Source organism: Quercus robur, chromosome 1 (genome assembly GCF_932294415.1).
Source record: "Quercus robur chromosome 1, dhQueRobu3.1, whole genome shotgun sequence".
In the NCBI taxonomy this organism is placed as follows: domain Eukaryota; kingdom Viridiplantae; phylum Streptophyta; class Magnoliopsida; order Fagales; family Fagaceae; genus Quercus; species Quercus robur.
This window is the reverse complement of record NC_065534.1, coordinates 48,332,497-48,359,725: the sequence shown is the minus strand read 5'-3', so window position 1 is coordinate 48,359,725 and position 27,229 is coordinate 48,332,497. Positions and strand designations below refer to the sequence as shown.

At 44.0% G+C, this 27,229-nt stretch overlaps 3 protein-coding genes across 3 annotated transcripts; 1 reads left to right on the top strand and 2 right to left on the bottom strand.

The window, feature by feature from the left end:
- Positions 1 to 632: 632 nt before the first annotated feature.
- On the bottom strand, positions 633 to 3,323 carry LOC126712693 (uncharacterized). Its single transcript, XM_050412140.1, has 2 exons — positions 1,549 to 3,323; positions 633 to 1,317 (listed from the first exon to the last, which is right to left on the bottom strand). Exons 1-2 carry the CDS (start codon positions 3,321 to 3,323, stop codon positions 633 to 635), a joined length of 2,460 nt encoding a protein of 819 aa, XP_050268097.1.
- Positions 3,324 to 4,595: 1,272 nt separating this feature from the next.
- LOC126712687 (uncharacterized) lies at positions 4,596 to 5,531 on the bottom strand. Its single transcript, XM_050412127.1, has one exon. It carries the CDS (start codon positions 5,529 to 5,531, stop codon positions 4,596 to 4,598), a length of 936 nt encoding a protein of 311 aa, XP_050268084.1.
- A 12,132-nt stretch (positions 5,532 to 17,663) lies between these two features.
- LOC126690902 (uncharacterized) lies at positions 17,664 to 26,840 on the top strand. The gene is made up of 3 exons (XM_050386016.1): positions 17,664 to 17,949; positions 18,500 to 18,719; positions 26,404 to 26,840. Exons 1-3 carry the CDS (start codon positions 17,741 to 17,743, stop codon positions 26,617 to 26,619), a joined length of 645 nt encoding a protein of 214 aa, XP_050241973.1. The 5' UTR covers positions 17,664 to 17,740; the 3' UTR covers positions 26,620 to 26,840.
- Positions 26,841 to 27,229: the final 389 nt, after the last annotated feature.

Below are 27,229 nucleotides of genomic sequence, written 5' to 3'. Positions count from 1 at the left end.
ACCTTAGGGATCCGTCCACTATATGGACTTGTAATTTTGTTCACCGCTTTGGTGATCCGTCCACTTTGTGGACAATTTTTTCATCACATTAGTGATCCGTCCACTTTGAGGACAGTTTTTCATCACCTTAGTGATCCGTCCACTTTGAGGACAGTTTTTCATCACCTTAGTGATCCGTCTACTTTGTGGACTTGTAATTATGTTCACCGTTTTGGTGATCCGTCCACTTTGAGGACAGTTTTTCATCACCTTAGTGATCCGTCCACTTTGTGGACTTGTAATTATGTTCACCGCTTTGGTGATCCGTCCACTTTGTGGACAGTTTAACCATCACTTTAGTGATCCGTCCATTTTGTGGACTCATAATTTCACCGTTTTGGTGATCCGTCCACTTTGTGGATTTTGTTGCCTGTATGATATACATTCGTAATAAACATCCATGTGAAAAATCAAAGTCGTGTCTGAATATTCTTCTTTAAAGAAAATGCGTTTGTAGAAAAAGTACCTGCCCCCTTGGGTTTAAAAAGGCACAAAAAGATTGTAACAAAAGTAAAAATGAAAAACTAGTAAATTGTAGCTAAAAGAATAGAATAAAATAAATTTTGGAAATCGCCGGATCCCCATATTTTCCTCTACTGGTAGTATTTCCGAAGATGCTCCGTGTTCCAAGGGTGCTGTAGCTTTCGTCCGTCCATCGTTTCGAGGTGGTAGGTTCCCTTCCTTTGCCATGACGCGATCCTGTAGGGTCCTTCCAAGTTGGGGCCGAGTTTTCCTTGCGAAGGATCTCTGGCGATACCCATTACTTTCCGTAGTACGAGGTCCCCGACCTGGAAGTCCCCGTGCCTCACTTTGTTGTTGTAGTGTTTTGCCATGAGATCCTGATAGCGCGCCAACCTTTGTTCTGCTGTTGTCCTAACTTCGTCCAGTAGATCAAGCTGGAGGCGCATACCCACTTTGTTCGTATCCTCGTCGTAGCTCTCCACCCGGTAACTCGTGAGCCCCACTTCTGCGGGAATGACAGCTTCGGTTCCATATGCGAGTCGGAATGGGGTTTCTCCAGTAGGTGTTCTTGCTGTGGTTCGGTATACCCATAGGACGCTTGGTAGTTCGTCTGGCCAGGTATCCTTTGCCCTCTCGAGACGGGTCTTAATTATCTTGAGTAGGGACCTGTTCGTGACCTCAACTTGCCCGTTTGCCTGTGGGTGTGCGGGTGATGAGTAGTGATTCTTGATCCCTAGCTCCGCGCAGAAGTCTCTGAACATGCTGTTGTCGAACTGCTTTTCGTTGTCAGAGACCAACACCTTGGGTATCCCATACCTGCATATGATATTTCTCCAAACAAAGCTTCGGATGTTTTTCTCCGTGATGGTGGCTAAAGCTTCTGCCTCAACCTATTTAGTGAAGTAGTCTATGCCAACGACTAAGAATTTCAGCTGCCGGATAGAAGTCGGAAACGGACCCATAATATCAAGTCCTCATTGCGCGAACGGCCACAGAGCCGTCATAGGTGTCAGCTCTTCGGACGGTTGCCTTATGAAATTGTTGAACCTCTGGCATTTGTCACAAGACTGGACATAAGCTTGCGCATCCTTCATCATTGTAGGCCAGTAGTATCCTGCTCGAATCAGCTTGTGTACCAGTGATCGTGCGCCTGAGTGGTTTCCGCAGATACCCTCATGTACTTCTTTCATCACATAGTCTGCTTCTTCTTGGCACAAACACCTTAGGTACGGTCGAGAGAAACCCCTTTTGTATAGGACATCCTTCATCAGCACGAATCGTGACACCTGGACCTTTAGCTTCCTTGCAGCACCCTTTTCCTCTGGTAACACCCCGTCCCTTAGGTAGGAGATCAATCGCGTGGTCCAGTTATGTTCAGAGTTCACCACCTGTATATTTGTCCCGTCATCGATAAGTGAAGATATTTGGACTAATGATAATACCTGTTCGGGAACCAGCATGAATTCGGCTGATGCAGCTTTTGCTAGTTGGTCAACCCATTCGTTCTCTTCTCTTGGGACCTGAATGAATTCGACTTCGAGGCTGTTGATTCGGTACCTCACTTCTTCCAGATATCTCTTTATTCTATCGTTCTTGCACTTGTAGTTGCCATTGATCTGACTTGTGACCACTTGTGAATCGCAGTGGACAATTATGCTTTTTGCACCCGCAGCATTCGCAAGGTCTAGCCCCGCGACCAGGGCTTCATACTCTGCCTCGTTGTTTGTTGTTGGGAAATCCAGTCTGATCATGCACTGTATCGTGTCCCCCTGTGGAGTTTTTATCACTACTCCGGCTCCTACGGCTCGTCTGTTTGAGGATCCGTCTATGTGGATACTCCACTGTTCCTTCTCTTTTACCAACTGGTCCTCCCCGAGTGTGAACTCGGCGATGAAGTCAGCTACTGCCTGTCCTTTTATGGCTGTTCGCAGGCGGTACTGGATGTCGAATTCGCTTAGCTCTATCGCCCATAAAGCCATCCTTCCTACTGCTTCTGGGCTATGCATGGCTTTTCTCAGCGGCTTGTCCGTTAAGACAATGATTGTATGCGCCTGGAAGTATGGCTTAAGTCTCCGCGCAGTAATTACTAACATGAAAGCCAACTTCTCCAACTGAGGGTACCTCTCTTCTGCTCCTCGGAGCGCACGGCTGGTAAAGTAGACGGGTTTCTGTATATCGTCCTCTTCCCTTACCAAGGCTGCGCTTACAGCGGCACTCGAGACTGCCAAATAAAGGTAGAGTTCCTCTTCGTGTATGGACGGACTGAGCAGCGGTGGAGACGATAGATACGACTTCAAGTCGTTGAAAGCCATTTGGCATTCATCCGTCCACTCAAATGACTTTCTCAGAGTTCGGAAGAATGGCAAACACTTATCCGTCGCCCTTGAGACGAACCTGTTTAGTGCTGCGATCTTCCCATTTAAACTTTGGACCTCCTTGACCGTCCTTGGTAGTTCCAATTCCATTATCACCTGTACTTTCTCCGGGTTGACCTCTATTCCTCTTTGGGATACCATGTAACCCAAGAATTTTCCCGCAGTTACTCCGAACGCACACTTGTTCGGATTCAGCTTCATATTGAACGATCGAAGTGTATCGAATGTTTCTCTGAGGTCATCTAGGTGATCTTCTTCGTGCACGCTTTTAACCAACATGTCGTCAACATAAACCTGAACGTTCCTGCCAATCTGACGTGCAAACATCTTGTTCATTAGCCTTTGGTATGTTGCTCCAGCATTTTTGAGTCCAAAGGGCATCACCTTGTAGCAGAATAATCCCTGGCTTGTGACAAAAGAGGTCTTCTCCTGATCAGATTCGTCCATCCTGATCTAGTTGTAGCCAGAGAAAGTGTCCATGAAGCTGAGGAGCTGGTGTCTTGCAGTCGAATCCACAAGGGTATCTATCCGTGGGAGCGGGTAGCTGTCTTTGGGACAAGCCTTGTTGAGGTCTGTGAAATCTACGTACATCCTCCAGCTTCCGTTGGCTTTCTTAACCAAAACGACATTCGCCAGCCAGTCGGGATAATATACTTCTCGGATGAAACCTGCCTCCAGTAACTTCCGAACTTCCTCGGCTATGGCCCTATCCCGTTCCCGGGCGAAGACTCGTTTCTTCTACCGGACCGGAGGGAAGAAGGGCGACACATTCAACTTGTGGACCATGACCGATGGGTCAATTCCTGGCATGTCTTCATGATTCCAGGCGAATACGTCTTGGTTATTTCTTAGGAAAGTTGTGATCGTCTGGCGTACGGGCCAACTGGCTAGTGTGCCAATCTTAGTCGTTCGTTCAGGCCGTGTGTCGTCAAGTCTTACTTCTTCTAGCTCTTCAACAGGCTCTGTTAATGCACGCTGTTTTCCGATGCACATTGTTTGCTGTTGATCCTCCATCTCTAACATGGCGATGTAGCATTCTCGTGCTACTACTTGATTCCCCCGCAGTTCTCCTACCCCATATTCTGTCGGGAATTTGATCATTAGGTGGTATGTAGAGGTTACCGCCTTCCAGGAGTTGAGAGTGGGTCACCCGAGGATGGCGTTGTAAGCGGACGAGCAGTCGACTACGAGGAACGTTATCTCCTTAGTGATCTGCTGAGGATAGTCACCTGCCGTCACAGCTAGCGTTATCGCGCCCAAAGGGAAGACCTTCGTACCCCCAAATCCTACGAGAGGGGCGTTCGTTGGGGACAATCGTTCCTTGTCAATCCTCATCTGCTGGAATGCTGGATAGTACAGGATGTTTGCTGAGCTGCCGTTGTCGACGAGGACCCGATGCATATTATAATCCCCAATCTGCAGGCTGACTACTAGCGCGTCGTCATGAGGATGGTGAAGTCTCCGAGCGTCATCCTCTGAAAAGTTTATGACGGGGTTATCTATTTGCGGCATCTTTGGTACTGATCCTGTGAGTTGGACACTATAGACCATCCTGAGGTAGGTCTTGCGAGCTTTCTTGGAAGATCCGGCTGCAGTTGTGCCCCCTACGATCATTCGTATGTCTCCTATGGGTGGTCTAGGGCGGTCGTTCTCCCTTCGTGGAGCCTGTTCTTCCGGCGTATCAGTTCTTTCCCTGCTGACGAACCTCTGTAGTTTCCCCTACCTGATTAGGGTCTCAATCTGCTGCTTCAGGTCGTAGCAGTTAGCTGTGTCGTGACCGTGGTCCCGGTGAAAGCAGCAATACTTGTCTCTTGGTCTTTTGTTGGGGTCTCCCTTCAACTTTCCAGGGAAAGTTAATGCTCCTTTATCTTTGATTTGCATCAATACTTGGTCGATTGGGGCGGTTAACGGGGTGAAATTGGTGAACCTTCCAGTGGGTGGTCTGGAGCGCTTTTCATCACGTTGATCTCCGGTTTTAGCGACCTTTCGCCCCCTGTCTTGTCTCGTGTCTTCCTGCCTTTCCTTCTTCTTAGGCCTTTCCTCGCGGGCCAGCAGCGCATCTTCTGCATTTATGTACTTTGTAGCCTTGTAGAGGACGTCCGTCATGGTTTTTGGGTCATTCTTGTATAGGGAAAACAAGAACTTATCCTTCCGTAGCCCGCTAGTGAACGCGGCTACGAGTATTTTATCGTCAGCTTCATCAATTGAAAGGGCTTCTTTGTTTAAACGAGTTATATAGGCTCGCAGCGTCTCGTCTTCTCGTTGCTTGATGTTCATTAAGCAAGCGGTGGATTTTTTGTATCGATGTCCACCTATAAAGTGTGAGGTGAATAAGGCACTCAACTCCTTGAAAGTATTGATGGAGTTTGGTGTCAACCTACTGAACCAAACCCTCGCAGGCCCCTTCAGCATGGTCGGGAACGCCTTGCACATGATCTCGTCTGGTACGCCCTGAAGGTGCATCAGGGTCTTGAAGGTCTCTAGATGATCAAGTGGATCCTTGACCCCGTCGTAACTTTCGATCTGCGGCATCCAGAACTTTTGTGGCAGGGGGAATGAGTTGACGGACACGGTGAATGGTGAGTCGGTCTTGTTCACCAAATCGTCGAGATCAGAAGATACTCGCCCCTTGAGGGCGTTCATCATGACCTCCATCTGCTCCTTCATCGCCTGCATCTCGGTGACGATAGGCGGGGGGGCAAAATCCATAAGAGACGGAAGGCTCACGTTTTGCCGCTCTGGTCGGCTTGGGGCATTGCTGCCTTCAGGCTTCTCCTGCTCCCTTCGTTCGGCACTATTACCTTCTTGGTTTTGCTCCTGAAGGTTGGGTCCTACATCCCTTTGTCGTAGCTGCTCCTCCAGATCGTGGTTCTGCTTTGTGAGTCGTTCTACTGCTGTCATGAGTGTCTGGACCTGCCTTTCTAATGTAGTAGATCTTGGTGGTTCATCTTCTTGAGCGTTGTTGGTGGTAGCCATCGAGCGAGTGAGTACCATGCGACTCTTATGTCCGGGAGGCGATGATTTGGCTTAAACTTTTCGTGTTTCCCACAGACGGCGCCAATTGATGATGCCGTAATATCACCAGTGAGCAACACAATCCACGCTCGCTCCCGCTAACAACTTGCAAGAAGAAAAAGTGATCTCGCCGTGGGCACCGGTGTGGTGTCGACCAAATACCCTCCGACGGTCAAATTAGAACTGTTCTCAACTCTAGAGTGCTAGAGAGGGTAAAAATTATGCGTACCTTGATTCGCGAGAGTATTGTAGCTTTTATAGTAGAAGAAAGTCGGCTTCTCTTCCTTGGACTAGAAGTCTTTTCCTTATGGGAATCCCCTTGAGTAATCCCAAACGTGATGGACAAGACATTTCCTTGTAGAGGGGATTAGCGCGCGTATTTTCCGGAATGTTCCTTGCGCTAGGTTTCTAGTTCCCTTGGAGACCATACGTGCGCGCCAAAAGTATGGAACTGTTCTAGGCTACTGGGCTCTACCACTGCCGGCCCATGGGCTCGGATCCGTCAAGCCCAATGTCGTGAAAGTCCATTGAGCTAATTTTTGCCCCTTCAACTACTTTTTCTTTCAACTGATAGAATGGTGATGGTGGTGGGAACGAATGAAGGCCAGACAAGGAATGCATGTTTCACTTCTTTGATCCTTTGCTTGACGTAGGAGAGACCTTCAGAGGTCAAGCTCTTGTAAGTTCCACCAAATTTCACTGACTCTAGAATTACATTTCTTGCTTGGCCTCCCTCTATGAATCCAACTGTCACCACCTATATATTTCAATTTTCAATGTGCTAAAATAGAAGATCTAAAAGTTCATACATGAAAAGGAAAGCTAAAAGTTAGGTTTTAATTTTTACAAAACCTAACTTTTAGATCTTCTTTTCCCTTAATTTTTTAGTTTTTTATGTTTAAGAGAGAGACATAAAAGGGTAATAAAAATACAAATTTACCCTTATCTTTAACAGAGGTGGGTAATGAGATACAAGCAAAGCTAACCTCAGGTGGGTAAAGTGTCAATTTTTAAACCACAGGTAGACAAAATGTTTTTCGAGCGAACCACAAATGGGGCAAAGTGTAATTTTTCCTTGAAAATAAAATAATTAAAGACATCAACCAAACTAAGTACAAACAAGACTTAGACTCCGTTTGAGAGTTCATAAGGGAATGGAATGAAATGATTATAAGAGAATGGAATTGAAAGTATTTAAATAAGGGAAATGAATGGAATGGAATGAAATTAAGTAACTTTGATTGGATGTTTTAAAATAAAGAAATGAAAATGAATGGAATGTAAGTAATCTTTTTTGGGAGTAACATGGAGGGAATGAAATGGAATGTAATCATTTTATGACAATATTACTATTAGACCCCTATTTTAAAATAAATGGTTGAATGATACGCCCGACCAAAATGGTAATCGTCCACACAAGGCAAGATAGGGACGATCTTGATAAAATCGTCCCAAGAGAGAAGGTCGTCGCTCAAACATCCGGACACTCGTTCCTACTCTTCGCGGAGCGGTTACAAGACATTAATCAACCTTCAGACCGTTGGGAATGGCAGCTCATCATTAACACCCAGCAAAGACGTTACCAGGCTAGATTAAAGCCTCCATCAAGACTCCACCAACGGCTAGAAGAAAGGACCTGCAAACACACATATAAAAGAGCTAAACCCCGAGAGGGGCAGGGTAAGAAAACACTCTAGAAAATTACTCCCATGGTTCTCCTTTGTCAATCTTACTGACTTTGGCATCGGAGACCTTTTTGCAGGCACAACGCCGGCAAACTACTTCCTTTCGTTCGTTCACGAGTTGCAGAAGATTGGTCTGGCGAGGAACAGTTTCATCTGGACGATCATAAATCAACTGACGATCAAATCATCATCAGTTTGGCGCCGTCTGTGGGAACGACGATAAACGTAATCTGTCCCCAGTCCAAATGGAATCTAGTACAAACCCAGACCCTGCTGCGCTGGCCCTACAAGTCCAGTCGCTGTCAGCAACCGTGGAAGAACTCACAAGACAGAACCAAGAAATGAAACAACGACTACTACAAGAAAGCAATCGTGCGGATAGGGGAGACGATGAAGACAGCAACAGAAGGTGGACAAGTAATCCAGAGGAAGCAAGTTCGGACCTATTGAGAGAAATGAGGAAAGAGATGGACGAGCTAAGAAACGCCATAAAAGGAAAGACGGACCAAAGTTTGGAGAGAATCGTCCGGAAGACGGATTCGCCCTTTACCATAGCTGTCCAGGAGTGCCCTGTACCCTCCAAATTCCGTCTACCACAACTAGAACCTTTCGACGGGCTGAAAGACCCCTTGGATCACCTGAATACCTTCAGGACGACCTTAGGCCTCCAACAGCCACCTGACGAGATCTTCTGTCGCTCATTCCCTACGACCCTCAAAGGAGCAGCCAGGGAATGGTTCAACAAGTTGCCAACATCGTCCGTCGACAATTTCGAACAGTTGAGCAACTCCTTTGTCCGTCACTTCGTGGGGGGGCAGCGACCAAAGAGAACTGCCGACCACTTACTTACCATCAAACAAGGAGAGAAGGAACCACTGAGGTCCTACGTGACACGCTTCACCCGAGGAATGTTGGAAATAGATGAGACGGATGACAAGGTACATCTCACAACCTTCAAAGCAGGATTGAAGTCCAGGGATTTTGTAGCATCCTTGGCAAAAAATCCCCCTAAGACGATGGCCGAGACACTGTTAAAGGCTCAGAAGTACATGAACGCGGAGGAAGCTCTGGCAGCTATTGATGGAGCAGATAAGAGCAGGGAAAAGAAGAAGGAAAAGGAGGACGATCGAAGAGGGCTAAAACGAGAACGTCATGACAGGAGAAATGACGATCGAAGAAGGGACGATAAAAACCCTCGTCCGTCAAAGTTCACCCCGCTGGCGATGCCCGTAGATCAAATTCTAACAGAAATAAGGGATGAACCATCCCTAAAGTGGTCAAAACCACTCCAGTCAGCACCTGGATTACGCGATAAGAGGAAATACTGCCGTTTCCATAAAGATCATGGGCACTACACAGAGGACTGCAGGGACCTGAAAGAGCAGATTGAAGAGCTCATCCGTAATGGAAAGCTACAACAGTATGTAAAAAGGGGGGATTTCAGCAGGTACGGACAGAAGAGCCAGCCAGTGAATGCACGAAGAGACGAAGATCGCCCCCAACCTCGTCCACAGAATGCGCTAGGGGAAATAAAAACCATCGCCGGGGGACCAACCGCCGGAGGGTCATTCAAGTCTCTCAGGAAGTCATACCAAAGACAGGTAAACAGCGTCCACAGTGTACCACCGTTAAAGCAAAGATGCACCAGTGAAGACTTGCATTTTTCTGAGGAGGAGGCCAGAAGTGTGAAGCAGCCCCATGATGATCCACTCGTCATTATGATCATGATCGAGGGGTTCAACACGCGAAGAGTCCTGGTCGACAGCGGAAGTTCTGCAGATATAATCTATCTTCCTGCTTTCCAACAACTAAAGCTGGACCCAAAAAGACTTCGTCCTTTTGAGTCTCCCCTAGTCAGCTTCAGCGGAGACAAAGTGTACCCCAGAGGAATCACGACGTTAACAGTTACAGCCGGGTCATATCCCCTTCAGGTAACCAACCAGCACAATTTTCTAATAGTAGACTCACCCTCGTCCTACAATGTGATCATTGGTAGACCAATGCTTAATCGTTGGAAAGCTGCTATCTCCACATACTGCCTAAAGGTGAAGTTCCCAACAGAGCATGGAATCGGGGAGATTAAGGGTGATCAAGTGCTGGCCAGGGAATGCTACCATGCCGTCCTGGCCTCAAAGGAAAACCATACGTGGACGATTGAGGAGAAGACGCCAGAGATTATGGAGAAACTTGAAACGATAGATCTGGCTGAAGGGAACCCTCCAAGGACGACCCAAATAGGGACGAGCATGAGCCAAAAGACGAAAGACGAAATCGTCAGCTTTCTGAAGAGCAACCTCGACATTTTCGCCTGGAGTCACAGGGATATGCCAGGAATCCCAGCAAGCCTCATCCAGCACCATCTGAATGTTGATCCCGAAAAGAAACCTGTCCAGCAGAAAAGGAGAGTATTTACTCCCGAGCGAAATAAGGCAGTAATGGACGAGGTAAATAAGTTGCTTGCAGCAAGATTTATCCGAGAAGTTCACTATCCAGAATGGTTGGCCAACGTAGTCATGGTCAAAAAGTCAAATGGGAAGTGGAGGATGTGTGTCGACTTTACAGACCTGAACCAAGCATGCCCAAAAGATAGCTTCCCGCTGCCCAGAATCGACCAGCTAGTAGACTCCACAGCAGGACACAAACTTCTCACATTTATGGACGCGTTTTCAAGATATAACCAGATACAGATGGCCGAAGAAGACCAAGAGAAGACCGCTTTTATCACCAGCCAGGGACTCTACTGCTATCGAGTCATGCCTTTTGGGCTCAAAAATGCAGGGGCCACCTACCAAAGATTGGTGAATCAGATGTTCGAGAAGCAAATCGGGAGAAATGTGGAGGTTTATGTTGATGATATGCTCGTCAAGAGCAAGGAAGAAGGAAACCATCTGGACAACCTCAGAGAGACGTTCAACACTCTCAGACGATATAGCATGAAACTAAAACCGTCCAAATGTGCCTTTGGGGTTTCCTCGGGAAAGTTTCTCGGGTTTGTAGTATCGCAGAGAGGGATTGAAGCAAATCCCGAGAAGGTCAGGGCCATCCTGGAAATGTCTTCACACAGGACGGTCAAAGAAGTGCAGTCCCTGACAGGGAGAATTGCGGCCCTCAACCGGTTCGTCTCGAAGGCAACGGACAAATGCCTTCCGTTCTTCAAAACTTTGAAGAAAGCGTTTTCATGGACGGAGGAATGCGAAGCGGCCTTCCAAGAGCTAAAAAGTTATCTTAGCAACCCGCCCCTCCTGAGCCCGTCCAAAGAAGGTGAAGAGCTATTCCTGTACTTAGCCGTCTCAACCACAGCTGTCAGCGCGGCATTGATTAGAGAAGATGGTGGTTTACAACTTCCTGTGTATTACGTTCGCCAGGCCTTCCAGGGCGCCGAGGCACGGTACCCGCGTATGGAGAAGATCACCTTCGCCCTGATTATGGCCTCAAGGAAACTCCGTCCGTATTTTCAAGCCAATCCCATCGTCGTGATGACGGATCAGCCCATTAAAAAGGCAATGAACAAACCAGAAGCAGCAGGAAGAATGGTGCAGTGGGCAGTCGAGCTCAGCCAGTTCGACATAAAGTATCGTCCAAGGGTGGCAATAAAAGCACAGGCACTAGCAGATTTTATAGCAGAGTTCACCGTCCCTGAAAACGTAGAGAACATCTGGACGGTTAATACTGATGGATCGTCCACCCAACACGGAGGCGGAGCCGGCATCGTCCTCACTTCTCCCGAAAAGAATGTTATCAAGTATGGAGTCCAACTTAAGTTCCCGGTGACCAATAATGAAGCAGAATATGAGGCACTGCTGGCAGGGTTAAGAGTGGCTCGAGCACTAGGAGCTGAGAATGTTGTGCTCAGGAGCGATTCTCAACTCGTCATTGGACAAGTAAGAGGGGAGTACGAGGCAAAGGAAACAAGGATGCAGAAATACCTCAAGCTGACAAACCAATTGATCAGTTCCTTCAAATACGCAGAGTTCGTCCAAATCCCCAGAGAACAGAACACAGAAGCTGATGAGGTGGCCCGAAGTGCCTCAACGGACAGTGGAGGTAAGAAGTCCGATTGGAGGATGGAAGAACAGAACCATCCCAGCATACTGGAACTTCAGATTTCCACCGTCCACACAGACAGTGGATGGACGAATCCGATAATCACCTTCCTTCAAGAAGGACGACTACCGGATGATCCAGAGGAAGCTAAAAAGATCAGAAAACGAGCAGCCAGATTCACGATACTTAATGACGAACTTTATAAAAGAGGCTACTCTCAGCCGTATTTGAGATGTGTTGAAAAGGAGGAAGCCAGGTACATCCTTGAAGAAGTGCATGGTGGGATCTGCGGAGATCACGCGGGGGCAAAGTCTCTCGCCAGAAACATCATGAGAGCTGGCTACTTTTGGCCAACAATGCAACAAGACGCAGCCGACTTTGTGAGGACGTGTGACAGTTGCCAGAGGTATGGGAATGTTCAAAGGATCCCCGGAGAGAAGATGACCACAATATCATCTCCCTGGCCATTTGCGCAATGGGGGATCGACATCATGGGTCCCTTACCTCAGGCAAAGAGACAGGTGAAGTTTCTGCTCGTCGCCATCGACTACTTCACAAAATGGGTGGAGGCAGAAGCTCTGGCGACAATCACTGAAGCAAAGGTACAAAATTTTGTTTGGAAAAATATTGTTTGCAGGTTTGGTATACCAAGGACGATCATATCAGACAACGGTCGTCAGTTCGACAGCCAAAGCTTCAGGTCATTTTGCTCGAACTTAGGTATCAAAAATAAGTATTCATCGCCAGGGCATCCCCAGGCCAATGGACAGACGGAAGTAACCAACCGGACCCTGCTGAAGATCATCAAGTCCCGATTGGTGGGGGCAAAAGGAATGTGGCCTGAGGAACTGCCAGGCGCCCTATGGGCATACAGGACGACAGCACGGACACCAACTGGAGAAACACCATTCAGTCTAACATATGGCACAGAAGCAGTCATACCAGTCGAAGTTGGTCTCACAAGCTTGAGGAGGGAATTTTTTGACGAACAAACCAATGAGAACCAATTGAAGGAAAACTTAGACAGCCTGGACGAGACCAGAGATCAGGCAGCTGAGAAAATGGCGAAGTACCAGCAGAAGATAGCAGAATATTATAATCAAAGAGTGAAGCTAAGAAGATTCAACATTGGTGACCTCGTCCTTAGAAAAGTCACCCCTGCCACAAAGGACCCAGCACATGGTAAGTTGGGACCGTCCTGGGAAGGACCCTACAGAGTCGTCCATTATTCGCGTCAGGGCAGCTATCACCTGGAGGATTCAGAAGGGAAAAGACTACCTCGTCCATGGAACGTTGAGCATCTAAAGAGGTATTACGAAAAGGAACCATAAACTTCATTGTAAAACCAATTTGATACTTCTATCTTATGTAAGCAATTGTTCGAGTTATGAGTATTATCCAGCATCCTTTGAATATTATCGAGCAAGTCATTCATCACTGTTTCCAAAGATAAGCACAGGCGATCGTCCCTAAAAAAGCTTAATGGCGATAAAATTCCTTAAATGGATGTACATCGTCCCTAAAAAGCTTAATGACGATAAAATTCCTTAAATGGATGTACATCGTCCCTAAAAAGCTTAATGGCGATAAAATTCCTTAAATGGATGTACATCGTCCCTAAAAAGCTTAATGACGATAAAATTTCTTAAATGGATGTACATCGTTCCTAAAAAGCTTAATGGCGATCATCGTCCCTAAAAAGCTTAATGACGATAAAATTCCTTAAATGGATGTACACCGTCCCTAAAAGGCGTAAGGACGATAAAATTCCTTAAATGGATGTGCATCGTCCCTAAAGAGCTTAATGACCATGAAACTCCTTAAATGGACGTACATGGCTTAGTAACGATAATGGATGTGCGTCGACCCTGAAAGCTAAATTACGTCCTCAATGGATACAAATCATGAACGAAATTACGTCGTCTAAAGAATAATGACGGCAAAATTCTTTGGACGAATTACATCGAAGCACCACGACGACAAAAGTTCCTTAAAGAGATGGACGTCGCCTCTAAGGCTAAATTCCCTCGATGTCCATATACATCGCACAACATGGTCTCATCTGTACAGAAGAGCAAGAGGGACAAACCCTTCAAAGTGATCAACACGATTTTATCCATACAGGACGACCAGAAAGTCAGGTAATGGGAAACATTTCCAAAAATCAAATGAGCAAGCACAAACATTTATAAATTCAAATATAAAGTTAAATTGTTCAAAAAGGGGCCCCAAAAACAGGAGGGGCATCCAAACAACTACTGTTCTTCACTTGGTGCATAAAAAAAAAAAAAAAAAAAATGGAAATTTCCTTAAGGCAAACTAGGCTGAAGGGGGAATTTCATCGTCCTGGGTAGCCTGAGGTGGTTCAACGCCGGTGGACGCTCCTGTTTGAGCCGCCTCGTCCTCCTCAATCTCCTTATCAACGGCTTCAAAGTCCAGATCATCAAGGCTCACGGCAGGACCATGCTTGACGAGATACCTTCGCAGCAGCTCGAACCCTTTAAAGTACCACTGGAAGAGAAGGGTGTTGTATTCTTCAGAGGATTGGAAGGCAGTGACGGCTTTGGCTACTGCAACCTTCATCTTCTGAGCAGCCGTCGCTAGAAGTTCGTCCTTCTGCTTCACGGTTTGTCTCTCAGAATCCAGCTGCTCCGTCAGCACGAGGACTTGCTCCTTAGAAGCGTTGAGAGAGTCCATAGTTGTGATCAAGTCCTTGCGCAAACCAGAAGCTTCAGCCTCCAAAGCGTCTACCTTCGAGTTGGCCACGACGGCCTTCTCCTCATTTGCCAGGTACTGAGTGGTGATGTGCATGGTCTCCCCCAACACCTTTGGACGAATACAAAGTTAATAAAAGTTAGCTCAATAAAAAACAACAAAGATGAAAAACGAAGAAAAAAAAACAAGATGTATGACGATTCACCTGCACGAGTTTGTGGACGTGGCGGCTCACCATCTCGTGTGAAGGAATGCTCGTAACTTCCCTCATCTCAGCAGGGGTAAAGAGCTCGGTAGCACGGTCCATGGCCGTCCCTGCATCTGACCAAACGCTGGCATCAGCTTTCCCTTTTCCCTTGCTAGCAACTTTCTGCTTCTTGGAGGGACGAGCAACCTCCTCGATTGAAACTCCAGGAAATGCAACCAGACCTTCGTCCAGATCAAGGGTAGGTGTGGACGACCCTCTCTCCACTACCTCTTTCTCCTTCTCCCTATCCGTGATCCTCAGCCGCTTCTGGCCTATGCTGGAAAGGGGCTCATTCTTTTTGCCCTTGATTTTAGCATACATCTCCTTGTTGAATTTTGACGTCATTTCTACCAAGGACGAATAAAAAAAGAGGCGTAAGGACGAGTAAAAAGAATGCAAGCAAACACAAAGAAAAAGCGTGAAGTGCAACTTACGTTTTCTCTCTTCACGGTCAAGAGTACTGAGAACGTAAAGTGAAGGTTCTGGCCCCAGGCAGTGACGAGCCAAGGTTCGCGGATCAATCAGCTCTCCAAAATCTTCTATCGTCCTAGCGTATTCAAGAGCAGCCTGCACTCGCTTGGCAAACCTGGCCTCTAGCTTCGGACGGTCTTTCACTGCAAAAGGACGACGTCAAGACACAAGCTAAAAAAAAAAAAAAAAAAAAAGGAGGGCCCAACAACATTGGGAGACACGCACCAATCAACGGGGTCTCCCATCGTCGCAGCAACCTAGGAACATTCCCCCACAGATCGTCGGGCAACGTCTCCCAACCGTCCCCAGATACAAAGAAGTATCTTGACTTCCAGTAGCGAAAGGACGACGGAAGGTCAGCTACCAGACGGGCCTTCCTAGACCAAGGGACGAACTCGTAGTACCCAAACTCCCTGGACTCTTTCAGACGATACAAGTAGACAAACTCATTAACTGAGATCATATCCCCGTCAGCAATGGTCGTCCAGATCACCATGCAGCTAATCACTATTCTCCAAGAGTTAGGCATAATTTGCCCCGGTGCAAGGTTAAAATGGTAAAGAAGCTCCATTATGAATGGATGGACGGGGAATCGGAGGCCACACGAAAAAGCTGCCTCGTAAAAGCAAACTTCTCCGTGGGCAAAGGCACAAGCTTTTTCGCCCTTCCTGGGTAGACGAGCCTTAGTTCCCTCTGGAAATTGAAATCTGTCCTTAAACTTACTAAAAACCTCAACTTTTAAGGAGCAATTTTCCTTCAGGGCATGAAATCGACGGGCCATCGCCGGAACAGGGGAATGGGAGGACGAAGGAGCACGGGAAGGAGTGGTGGTTATAGCGACGATCCCGGTCTCTTCCTCAACCACATTTGAGGACGAACCCCTCTCTAGATCACCTAACCCTTCTTCTAAACCCATATTTTCCCCTCTTAGTTGCCCTCTAATAGACCGAAACCAAGCCTGAGACTCCAACAGAAGGGGGTATAAAACACCCAACGCCGAACCTAACCCAGAACCCCTATTAACAAATTCCTCCACCACAGGGTACGAACCGGCGAGGGAAGGCGCACCCAATAGGTCACCAGAAAGCTCTACCAAGGAACCTAGGCGGGCAAGGAGAAAGGCTACGGAAGGGAAGCTACGCCTAACTTCGAAGGTGTCCACCATTAAAGGAGAGAAAAAGAAAAAAAAAAAAAAACTAACCCCACCACTCAGTGAGAGGAGAAACCAGTACAGAAAAGGAAAAAGAATTCAAGCGACACAAATGCAAGGGAAAACTGAAAAGGAAAGAAAAGCGTAAAATGGGGTGGGCGTACCTGGAAGTTAGGAAGAAAACTGAGGAGTTGAGGAGCAAAATACGCGTAGGAGAGAACAACTGCACAGACAATGGAGAAATGGAAAAAGGAAAAACCAAAGGAGATCAAACGTTTCTGCCTTGGAAAGTGCGGGAAAACTGAAAAGACACTCACCGGAAACGAGGCACTCCTACCAGTAGAAACCAAACACGTGGCGCTAAGAGGATTCATAGCCGCCACTACGCAATCAATGCGGAGCAGAATTCCAAGCGCCATTACTGAAAAATAAATGAATAAAAAATGAATGGTCATCACAAACTCTTCATATTCCTATAATCGTCCAAAAAATGGACGACCATGGAATAGGGGGCAGCTGATACGCCCGACCAAAATGGTAATCGTCCACACAAGGCAAGATAGGGACGATCTTGATAAAATCGTCCCAAGAGAGAAGGTCGTCGCTCAAACATCCGGACACTCGTTCCTACTCTTCGCGGAGCGGTTACAAGACATTAATCAACCTTCAGACCGTTGGGAATGGCAGCTCATCATTAACACCCAGCAAAGACGTTACCAGGCTAGATTAAAGCCTCCATCAAGACTCCACCAACGGCTAGAAGAAAGGACCTGCAAACACACATATAAAAGAGCTAAACCCCGAGAGGGGCAGGGTAAGAAAACACTCTAGAAAATTACTCCCATGGTTCTCCTTTGTCAATCTTACTGACTTTGGCATCGGAGACCTTTTTGCAGGCACAACGCCGGCAAACTACTTCCTTTCGTTCGTTCACGAGTTGCAGAAGATTGGTCTGGCGAGGAACAGTTTCATCTGGACGATCATAAATCAACTGACGATCAAATCATCATCAGTTGAATATATTAGGGTATTATGGGAGTTTTAGTAAAAAAAATCAATAAATCTAATTTTATTCTCTCTCATTCCTTTCAATTTGGGGGAATAAAAATTTGAGATTTTAAAGGAATAGGGAGGAATGAGTGTTCTCCCCTACCTATTCTATTCCCCCCCACTTAAACTCCCAAATAAGGGAATGAGTTTTTCATTTTCTCTATTAAAATTCTCAAACAAGGGAAGGGAAGAATATTCTAAAATTATTATTTTTCATTTCTTTCCATTTTATTCTATTTCCTCTTCCTAAACAAGACGTTAAATACAGAATTTATGTGCTATTCTTTATGGTCACTTTTTAAAATTTTGTTACGTGAGAATAAAATTATATTTTTAAGTTAAAGTAAACACGTGGCTGAATTTAACTATTAAGTTTCGTCCAACCAAGTGCAGAGTAGGTGCCAGTCTTTAGAAATAAAACCCACAAATTTCTTCAACGACCTACCATTTTGCGCACGCAGACAGAGACTCACAGAGAGCGAGAGAGATGGGTTGGCTAACGCGATTCCTAGGGGCCGTGGCATTCTTAGCGGTCGGGGTGATATTCTCACCGGAGACCTTTGGATCGAAATCGGACGGTGAGAATTCAACTAGTAAGCTAGCTATCTATCTCAAGCTAGCTCATCTTCTCTGCTACGCCACCGCCTTCGGCACCGCTCTCTGGGTCACCTTCATCGGCGGCATCATCATGTTCAAGTAACTCTCTCTCTCTCTCTCTCTCTCTCTCTCTGGGTGCGTGTTTTGTTAAATTTGTAAAATTTGACTGAACGAAACTGTATCATGGCTCTGTTTGTTCTGTTAATTAATTTATTCGTTCCCGGATAATTTAAAATTTTTTAGATATGATTAAAAATAAAGAACAAAATTTGGATATTTTATTTTGTTTATTGAAAATGGAAGGTGGAGTTACGAGAGCTGAATGGTTTTGTTATGCTTAATTTAGTATAGTTTTGTGCTCATCAAAATTCTATCTGATAAAGTTTTAAGATTTGACAATTGGGTTTTGTCTTAAATTCTTAATCACTGGGTTATCTTCTTAGTAACAAAGGAGCAAAGCTGTTTAGTTGTGTCATAATGATATATGATAATTTATGTCAGCAATGCCATGCAATTTTTGCAAACACATTAAATTTCAATGAAGAGCTGTTGGGGCTTTGTGTTATTTGTGGCCTGGTTTGATGATTGAAAATTTTGTTTGAATAGTGTTTCCTAAACTATATTGTTAAAAACCTGTTTGATAATTTAGGAATCTTCCGAGGCATCAGTTTGGAAATTTGCAAAGCAAGATGTTTCCTGCGTATTTCTCCATGGTTGGGATCTGTTGTGCAGTATCAGTTGGGTCTTTTGCGTATCTGCATCCCTGGAAGTCATCGTCTACCACTGAGAAGTACCAACTCGGGTTCTTGCTGTCTGCGTTTGCATTCAATCTCGCCAATCTGCTTGTTTTTACACCGATGACAATTGAGGTAAAGTTCGTGTTAATTCCAAGTTATTTTTGACAATACATGTTGTGGATCTATGATGTTTTATGTTAGGTAGTTATGATTTTCTGAATTTTCCAAATGGCCAATTTAATCTCAATTCTCTATTTGTAGATTTTTACTTGACGATTAGTGACCACCTTAACTTAAACCCCCCAAGCAATTAAGAAAACCTGTAGGACTGAAGAGATACTAGAACCTATCCAAGCTTCCATTTATCCCTAAATCCATATATAACAGATAAAACAGGGTAGTCCAGTTGGCACAATTATAAGCCTTTTCAATATCCAACTTGCATATTACTTTTGGGATCTTGCTACATACTCTAGTGTCCAAATTTGCATTGGTGATTTAAACAGAGTCGAGAATTTTCTTCCATCCATGAAAGCATTTTGCTAGTTTGAAACAACTTTACCCACAACCTTCCTCAGCCTATTGGTCAACACCTTGGCCAAAATTTTGAAAGGCTTCCCACCAAACTAATGGGTCAAAAATATCTTATGTTAGATGCTCCAGGTTTCCTAGGAACCAATGTAATGAATGAGGCATGCTCCGCCCAAAGTAGCCTTCAATATGAAATTCTTCCAAAAACTTAACCACCCTGACACCTTTGGTTGAATGCTATAGTGAATCATTTGGACGTGGTGTCTTATGCCTGTTTATATATTTTATAGCTGAACTTCATCTTTCTCAAATCTCTTCTCAAGCCAATCTCTATCTTTCCCTCCAAGTGTTGCAAACTCAATACCATCCACCTTCAGTCTCCAATCAACATCATTTGTCATACAAATTCTCATAGAAACTAAAAATGCATCCATTTACCTGATTCTCCACCCTTAACATTGCTCCATCCACTTCAAAATTCCCAATAAAATTTGAACTCATGTGAGAGTTTGCCAACCTGTGGAAAAACTTAATTCCCCATCCCCCTCCATAAGAGCATTAGCATTGGAGAATGCTAATGCCAAATCTAAGGACAATTTGGCATTTTAAGCCTCAAAATGCTTTGCATCAGAGAATGTTAAACCCAACTATTGCAAATTTTTTTGCAATACTGCTACAGTACAATTCTAAAGTTAGAATTGTACTGTAACAGTATTCTAAAAAATATATATATATATTTTATTCACTTTTTCTCCCGAAATTTCTCTCTCCTCTATCTCATTATTTCAGTTCTCTTCTCTCTCTTCCATCTCTGTTTCTCCATCTGCTCTCTCCTCTCTTCAGACCCAAACACCATTCTCCTCCCAACATCAACATCACACATCACAGTGGCTCATTTTTTCTAGTGGGTTACGATTCGGCAGGTTCTGTGATTGCTTTTTTTTTTTTTGGGGTGGGTGACGGCGTGGGTTAGTGGTGGTTGTGGTTTTTGGCGTGGGTTACTGTGGTGGTTGTGGTTTTTTTTTTTTTTTTTGTGGCTGTGACCGGTGCTTAAAAGGGTTGTGGGTCGTGGTTGGGTTCGGTGTTTGGGTCGTTGGTCGTGGTTGGGTCCGGTGTTTGGGTCGTGGTTAGGTTGTGGCTGAAGTGGGTTGTTGGTCGTGGATCGGCGAAGCTTCACACGGCCTCTCTCTCATCTCTCATCGTGGATCAGCGAGCTGGGTTTGGATCGGTGGGCTGGGATCGGTTGATGGTGGGTTTGAAATGGTGGATCTGTTGATCAGTGGGTGGATCGGTTGGGTTGATCATCGGTAGCTCCGATGGTGGCTCCGGTGATGATTTTTTTTGAATGAGTTTGCTCCGGTGGTTTCAAATCGGCGACGTGGGTTTCTGATCGGTGGCTTGGGTGGTGGGTGTGGTGGCTATTGTTGGCTCCAATTGGTTTGATGGTTTGTGTGTGTGTGGCTCTGTTGATGGTTTGATGGTTTGTGTTTGTGTTTGTGTGTGTGTGGCTTTGTTGATGGTTTGTGTTTGTGTGTGTGTGGTGATGGGTTTGGATAGGTTGATCGGTGTATCATGGGTCTTTGTGTGTGGCTCTGTGTGTTGAACTGGTGCTAGAGGTTGAGGGAGAAAGAAAGGAAAAAAAATGACTGTTGGAAAGTCCAGGAAAACCAAGTCTGAAAAAAAGTGACGATTGGAAAGAAATAATAAAGAAAGATTAAAAAATAATATTTTAATAAAAATAGAGTTTTGGGATGCTGGAGGTATTGTAAAATGGGATGGTATAATGATAAAGTGGCTTTTTGGAATGGTAAAATAGAGTAGAATTGGAATTTCCCAATGCTAATGCTCTAAGCCAAATTGCCCTAGATTTTTGTCTTCAGATAGTTTCATCCATAAGAGCTATTTTTTCTAATTTGGTTTTCAGTTCCTCTCTATTCGTCTTCCTCCATATTTAAGCTGTACTCCTCCTTCAAATCTAGTTTCGATAATTCAGCCAAGACATTAGCCTATTGTACCCCTATATCACCAAAACTCTCTTTATTCCAATTTTTTCAGATCTTGAAATCTTTGATGTTGTTCAGAGTTTTCATGGTGATAAATCTCCGGGTCCAGATGGCTTCCCAATGGCATTTTTCCAAACATGCTGGGGTATTGTCAAACATGATCTTATGGCTGTATTTTACCACTTTTTTTGCTAAAGCTCAGTTTGAGAAAAGCTTAAACGCTACTTTTATTACCCTCATCCCTAAAAAACATGCAACAAGTGAGATTAGGGATTTCCGGCCCATTAGTCTTGTGGGGGGGGGGGGGGGGGGGGGGTTCTATAAAATTATTGTTAAAGTCTTGGCCAACCGGCTTTGCGTGGTTATGGGGGATATAATCTTAGCATTCAAAATGCTTTTTTGAGGGATAGACAGATCCTTGACCCTGTTCTTATTGCTAATGAATGTCTTAACAGTAGATTGAAGTCTGGGGTGCCGGGGTTGATTTGTAAACTGGATGTTGAGAAGGCTTTTGACCATGTAAATTAGAGTTTTCTTTTGCAAATGTTAGAAAGAAGTGGGTTCTCAACCAAGTGGAGACAATGGATTTTCTTTTGCCTATCTACAGTCTGCTTCACTATCTTGATTAATGGCTCTCCTTGTGGGTTTTTTGGTAGCTCTAGAGGTTTGAGACAAGGTGATTTGTTGTCTTCTTTGTTGTTTGTTGTTTGTCTTGGCAGTGTCTCATCTCCTTTCTATGGATGACACTTTTATTTTTTGTGATGCTGATCTAGACCAGATTTTGATTCTTCGTATGATTCTTATTTGGTTTGAGGCGGTGTCGGGACTAAAGATTAATTTGGGTAAGTCTGAATTGGTTCCGGTTGGAGTAGTGCATAATTTTGACTTATTGCTAAATGTTCTTGGCTACAAGCAGGGCTCTCTGCCAATGAAATACCTGGGTCTTCCTTTGGGTGCTAATTTCAAGGATAAGACTATATGGAATCCGATCCCGGAGAAAATGGAAAGGAAATTGGCGGGTTGGAAACACTTGTATTTATCAAAGGGAGGTAGAGTCACTCTAATCAAAAACACCCTTTCAAATTTACCCATTTACTTTCTATCTCTATTTCCTATACCTACTAGTGTGGCTAACCAAATTGAGAAGCTTTAGCAGAATTTCTTTTGGGGTAGTCTCGGTGATGAACCTAAAATTCATTTGGTTAAATGGGCTACTGTATGTGCTCCTATTTCTTCGGGTTAGGGATTAGGAAGATAAGTCTTTTCAATATAGCTCTACTTGGGAAGTGGTTATGGAGATTTGGGATTGAGAAGGATGCCCTTTGGAGACAAGTGATAGAGATGAAATATGGACGTGTGTCCTTACGGTGTTGGTTTATGGAAGAGTACCAGTCAGGGTTGGCCTTCTTTCTCACGCCATATTCGGTATGATATTGGTGATGGGTCTAGGGTGAAGTTTTGGCAAGACCGTTGATGTGGAGAGACACCTCTTGCAGTTAGCTACCTTAACCTATTCAGATTCTGCAGGAATAAGGAGGCTAGTGTGGCTGAGCTTATGAAATCCCCCAATGGAGTCCTTTTTTGGGATGTGAGCTTCTTTAGGGGCGTGCATGTTCGGGAATTAGAGGCCTTGTCAAGCTTCATGGAATCTATATACGGTTTTTCAATAAGGGGGTTTGGTGAGGATAAGATGTGTTGGATTCCTAGCAAAGATAAGGGGTTCTTGGTGAAAGATTATTATAGAATTTTAGCTGGTCCTACTATCTTCGGTTTTCCTTGGATAAGTATTTGGAAGCAGAAGATTCCCTCTAGAGTAGCTTTCTTTGTATGGACTGCCGCCTTAGGGAAATACTTGACGATTGATAACTTACGAAAAAGGAAGGTGTGGATTTTGGATTGGTGCTATATGTGCAAGAGTAATGGTGAATCGGTTGACCATCTCTTTCTTCACTGTCCCGTTGCTATGGATCTATGGTCTATGGTTTTGGGTTTATTTGGAGTATCTTGGGTTATGCCGCATATTGTTTTGGGGTTGTTAGGGTGTTGGCAAGGCAGCTTTGGTCGTCATCGAAATGGTTTTATATGGTCCATCGTTCCTGATGGCTTAATGTGGTGTCTTTGGAGGGAGAGAAATAGTCGTTGTTTTGAAGATATTGAGAGATCTATTCTGGACCTCAAGCTTTTCTTTTTTAGAACTTTATTGGATTGGTTGTTTGCTTTGCAAAACCAATCATTCCCTTCTTTTATTGATTTCCTAGATTCTTGCAATTTTTGTATTTGATTTGCTATCCCCTTGTTCACTCCCTATGTCCTAGGGTGGGTGCTTCCTTTTTGGTATCAATATATCTTATTACTTATAAAAAAAAAGATATATTTTCCTAGCCATTATAAATCTGGTTGACTGACACCCTATAACTACCCCATTAGTCCCTCACCTTATTAACAAACCTTGGTACTTGAAGAGACATATTTCCAAAATCTTAATGGTGTTTTCCCTTACATTGGCCCCCATAATCCTAAAAGATGATCATCCGACACTGGGTGAGGAAGGAGCCTTTGGATAAACATCAAAATAATGCTCTTCCTAAGACAACAAGACTAAGAGGCGATCAATAAATTTCATTTAGTAAATTGGTCTAAGGTATGTAGGCTGGTGAAGAATGGAGGGTTAGGCATTTAGTGTTTGAGAAGGTTTAATTTTGCCTTATTAGGCAAATGGTTGTGGTGTTATGGTTTGGAGAATGATGCCCTTTGGAGAAGGGTCATTGAGGTGAAGTATGGGAATGAGTGGGGTGGCTAGTGTACAAAATCTATGTCTGGGGCGTTATGGTGTGTATGTGGAATTTCATTAGAAGTGGTTGGTTGAATTTTTCCAAGTTTCTTTGTTATGATGTGGGTGATGGTACTCAAGTGAAGTTTTGGGATGATAAGTGGTGTAGGGATTGTCCTCTTAATGAGAGTTTTCCAGATTTATATAATATTAGTGGGACAAGGGATGCTTCGGTCTTGGGAGGTTATGCATTACTCAAATGGGAGAATATTTTGGGATTTACAGTTTTGTTGTTTAGTGAATGATCAAGAGTCACAATCATTGGATGGTTTTATGTTGTTGATCTATTCCACGAAGGTGCAGGGTGCTGGTTCTAATAAACTTTGTTGGAAGCTAACCAGCGGTCGAGGTTTCGATGTGAGTGGGTATTATCATTCTCTCTCCCCTTCTATTGTCATATCTTTCCGGTGGAAAATGGTGTGACAATCGAAGGTTCCTCCTCGGGTAGTTTTTTTCTCTTGGACTGCTTCTTTAGGCAAGATTCTAACTACAGATAATCTTCAAAAGAGGTATATTGTTGTACTTGAGTGGTGTTATATGTGCAAAAGGTGTGGGGAATCTATAGATCATCTTCTCCTTCTCTGTCCTATAGCATATGAGATGTGGAGTATGGTCTTTTGCTTGTTTGGTATTTGTTGGGTGATGCCGCAAAGGGTAGTGGATTTGTTGGATTCTTGGTCATGCAATTTCAGGCGACTTCGCAATATAGATATATGGAGGATTGTGCCACATTGTTTGATGTGGTGTATATGGTGGGAACTGAATGCTAGAAGCTTTCATGGATGCGAACAGTCCATTCTTGAGTTTAAGTTTTTTTGTCCTTTTTACTCTTCTTGAATGGTGTTTAGATTTACCATCTTTTTCTTGTCTTTCCCTTCCTGTTTTGCTTGATCATTGTAACTTGGTTTCTTGATGTTTTTGCCCCATTAGTACATTTCCTATGTACTGGGCTGTGTTATTTATTTTTATTTTTTTATAAATAAAATCTTTATGTTACTTATCAAAATATGTGACATATATGGTTGAGACAGGTTAAGACAATTCCGTCTCCCTGTGGGAAACCTCACAACATTGAAATCACCTCCCTAACACCAAGCTAAATCCCATTTCTTCCTGGCCTTATTCTGCTTATCCCATAAACATTCCCTTTCTCTGTTTCCATTTGGACTGTAACCCCAAAAAGACCGAGTGGAACTTGTCATCCACATTCCAAACTTGCATGAATCTGAGAACTTCTCCACAAAACAATCAGCTCTCTTCACACACTGCAACATTAACAAAATACAACCCTCATTTCCAATAGCTCCAAATGATAGCCAATCTACAAATTGAAACACCCCCTCCCCACAATAAATCCCTCACCAAGCTTACCATATCTCCTCTTCACTCTAGTAGCATATTTCTTACAACTAAATGCTTTCCTGGATCATTCAATCCTCTGATGTTCCAATATTAATCTCAAATTCATTGTCCAGGAATCAATAGCCCACCCCCTCTCTAGGGATCACCCTTACTTTCTCCTCTTTTGCCTCAAGCACCATAGTTAATGGATGGTGCTAACCTTTTCAACTCCTTAATCCTTTTTGGACTTTTCCTTGGCTGCAAATGGTTCTTCTCTCACTGCCTGTTGTCTTCAATTTTTTCCCCACTAGTCACTAGCTGTGTAATTTTCTCCTCAGATCCAATGGTTGACTGTTGACACACCAAAAAGGTTTAGTACCCATTCTGATACTGTGTCAATATTCCTATTCCAAGTGTGTCGATGATTGAAATATTGCTGGGGTTGCTTTTACCAATGGAATACAAATTAATGGGTTGGAGTAATCCTCTAATGGGACTAAAGCCCCTGTTTGTAATGAAATTGTAGGACTGCCCACTCTCCTAACAACACTCTTCATACCAGTCGAATCCAAAACTTTGTTGCACCTTTGACCATACCAAATCCCAGGTAGATTCTTCCCAGAAGGCCCAGATGCATTACCCATGTCAGTTAATTTTGGAAACTCAATCCAGCGTGTTACTGCTCATATCGACCCTGTGAAGTGTGCTAAGGTTTAAAGATGGGATGTGTAACCTCTTACCATCTCTTAATGCAATCAACCAATTGCTAATGGCTGTCTCTTTGGTCAGGCTCTACTCCCACTTGATCTCTTCCAAGCACAAAAAGTGATTGGAAAGCTTTTGCATAAGTTCAATTGATTCGGTGTTACTTTTTAGTCCCAAATAGTAAAAAATTTAAACTTTAATAATGATTATTAAAAAAAAAAGACCTTCAAACTTCTGTAACTGCCAATGAAGAGCCTTGGGTTACTTCTTTGTAATTAATTTTGGTTTTATACTACCCCCACCCCACAAAACAAGAAATGCTCTAATAATGCCAATGACATTACATACGGAGTCCTCGTTGATGGAGTTTTTTATTGCCTGTAATGTTTTGCTTATTGTGATGTAGATGATGAAACAAAGGCATAAGGTGGAGAGAGAATCAAACATTGGGGAAGAAGTTGGGTGGTCAAAGAACGTGGAAGTTGCAAAGGTGAATCCAAAGCTTAAAGCCATGAACAAGAAATTTGGGATGATTCATGGGTTATCATCCCTTGCTAATATCATGTCCTTTGGCAGCCTAGCCATGCACTCATGGTACTTAGCAGGTAAACTTAATCTGTAGTTTCAATCTGGTTTCCCATTAATAGCGAAGGTAGTGCTTTGGCTCTATTGATTACATCAATAGAGAGAGGACCTACGTGCTTTCTCTTTGTTATAAATACTTTGAAATCCTCCTTGCCAAGTTATGTATGATTGAACAATAAGTTTAGAGAAGAATCCTTGTCGATGAATTATAAGTCCACATTATGAGCTATAATAATATGGTTACCATGTTGATAACAATTGTTTCTCTCTTTGAAATGCACCGGCTTCCCTTTTAATTAAGGGACGTCTCTCTCCTTATTCACTCGCGTTCCAAATTATAGTTGAAATCAGGGAGAGCTCAGCTACCGAGTTGTCTTCAAAATGATTGGTGATTTTCAAACATAACCAGTCTCAATTGTAAGTTGCCAGTTTAGAGTCAAAGAAAAAGAACAAATATTGTATGAGTATTGGGTTGAATAAACAGTAAAATATATGCTTGGAATAAGATGGCTGGGCTGTATGCTGGTAAAACTTTCATAATAAGATTTGACGGCGACCATATCTTCTCTATCAAGTCTCATAATATCATCCGCTGGGATTTTTTTTTTTTTGTTAATAACTAAGTGTCGAACACTCAGAACTCCCAA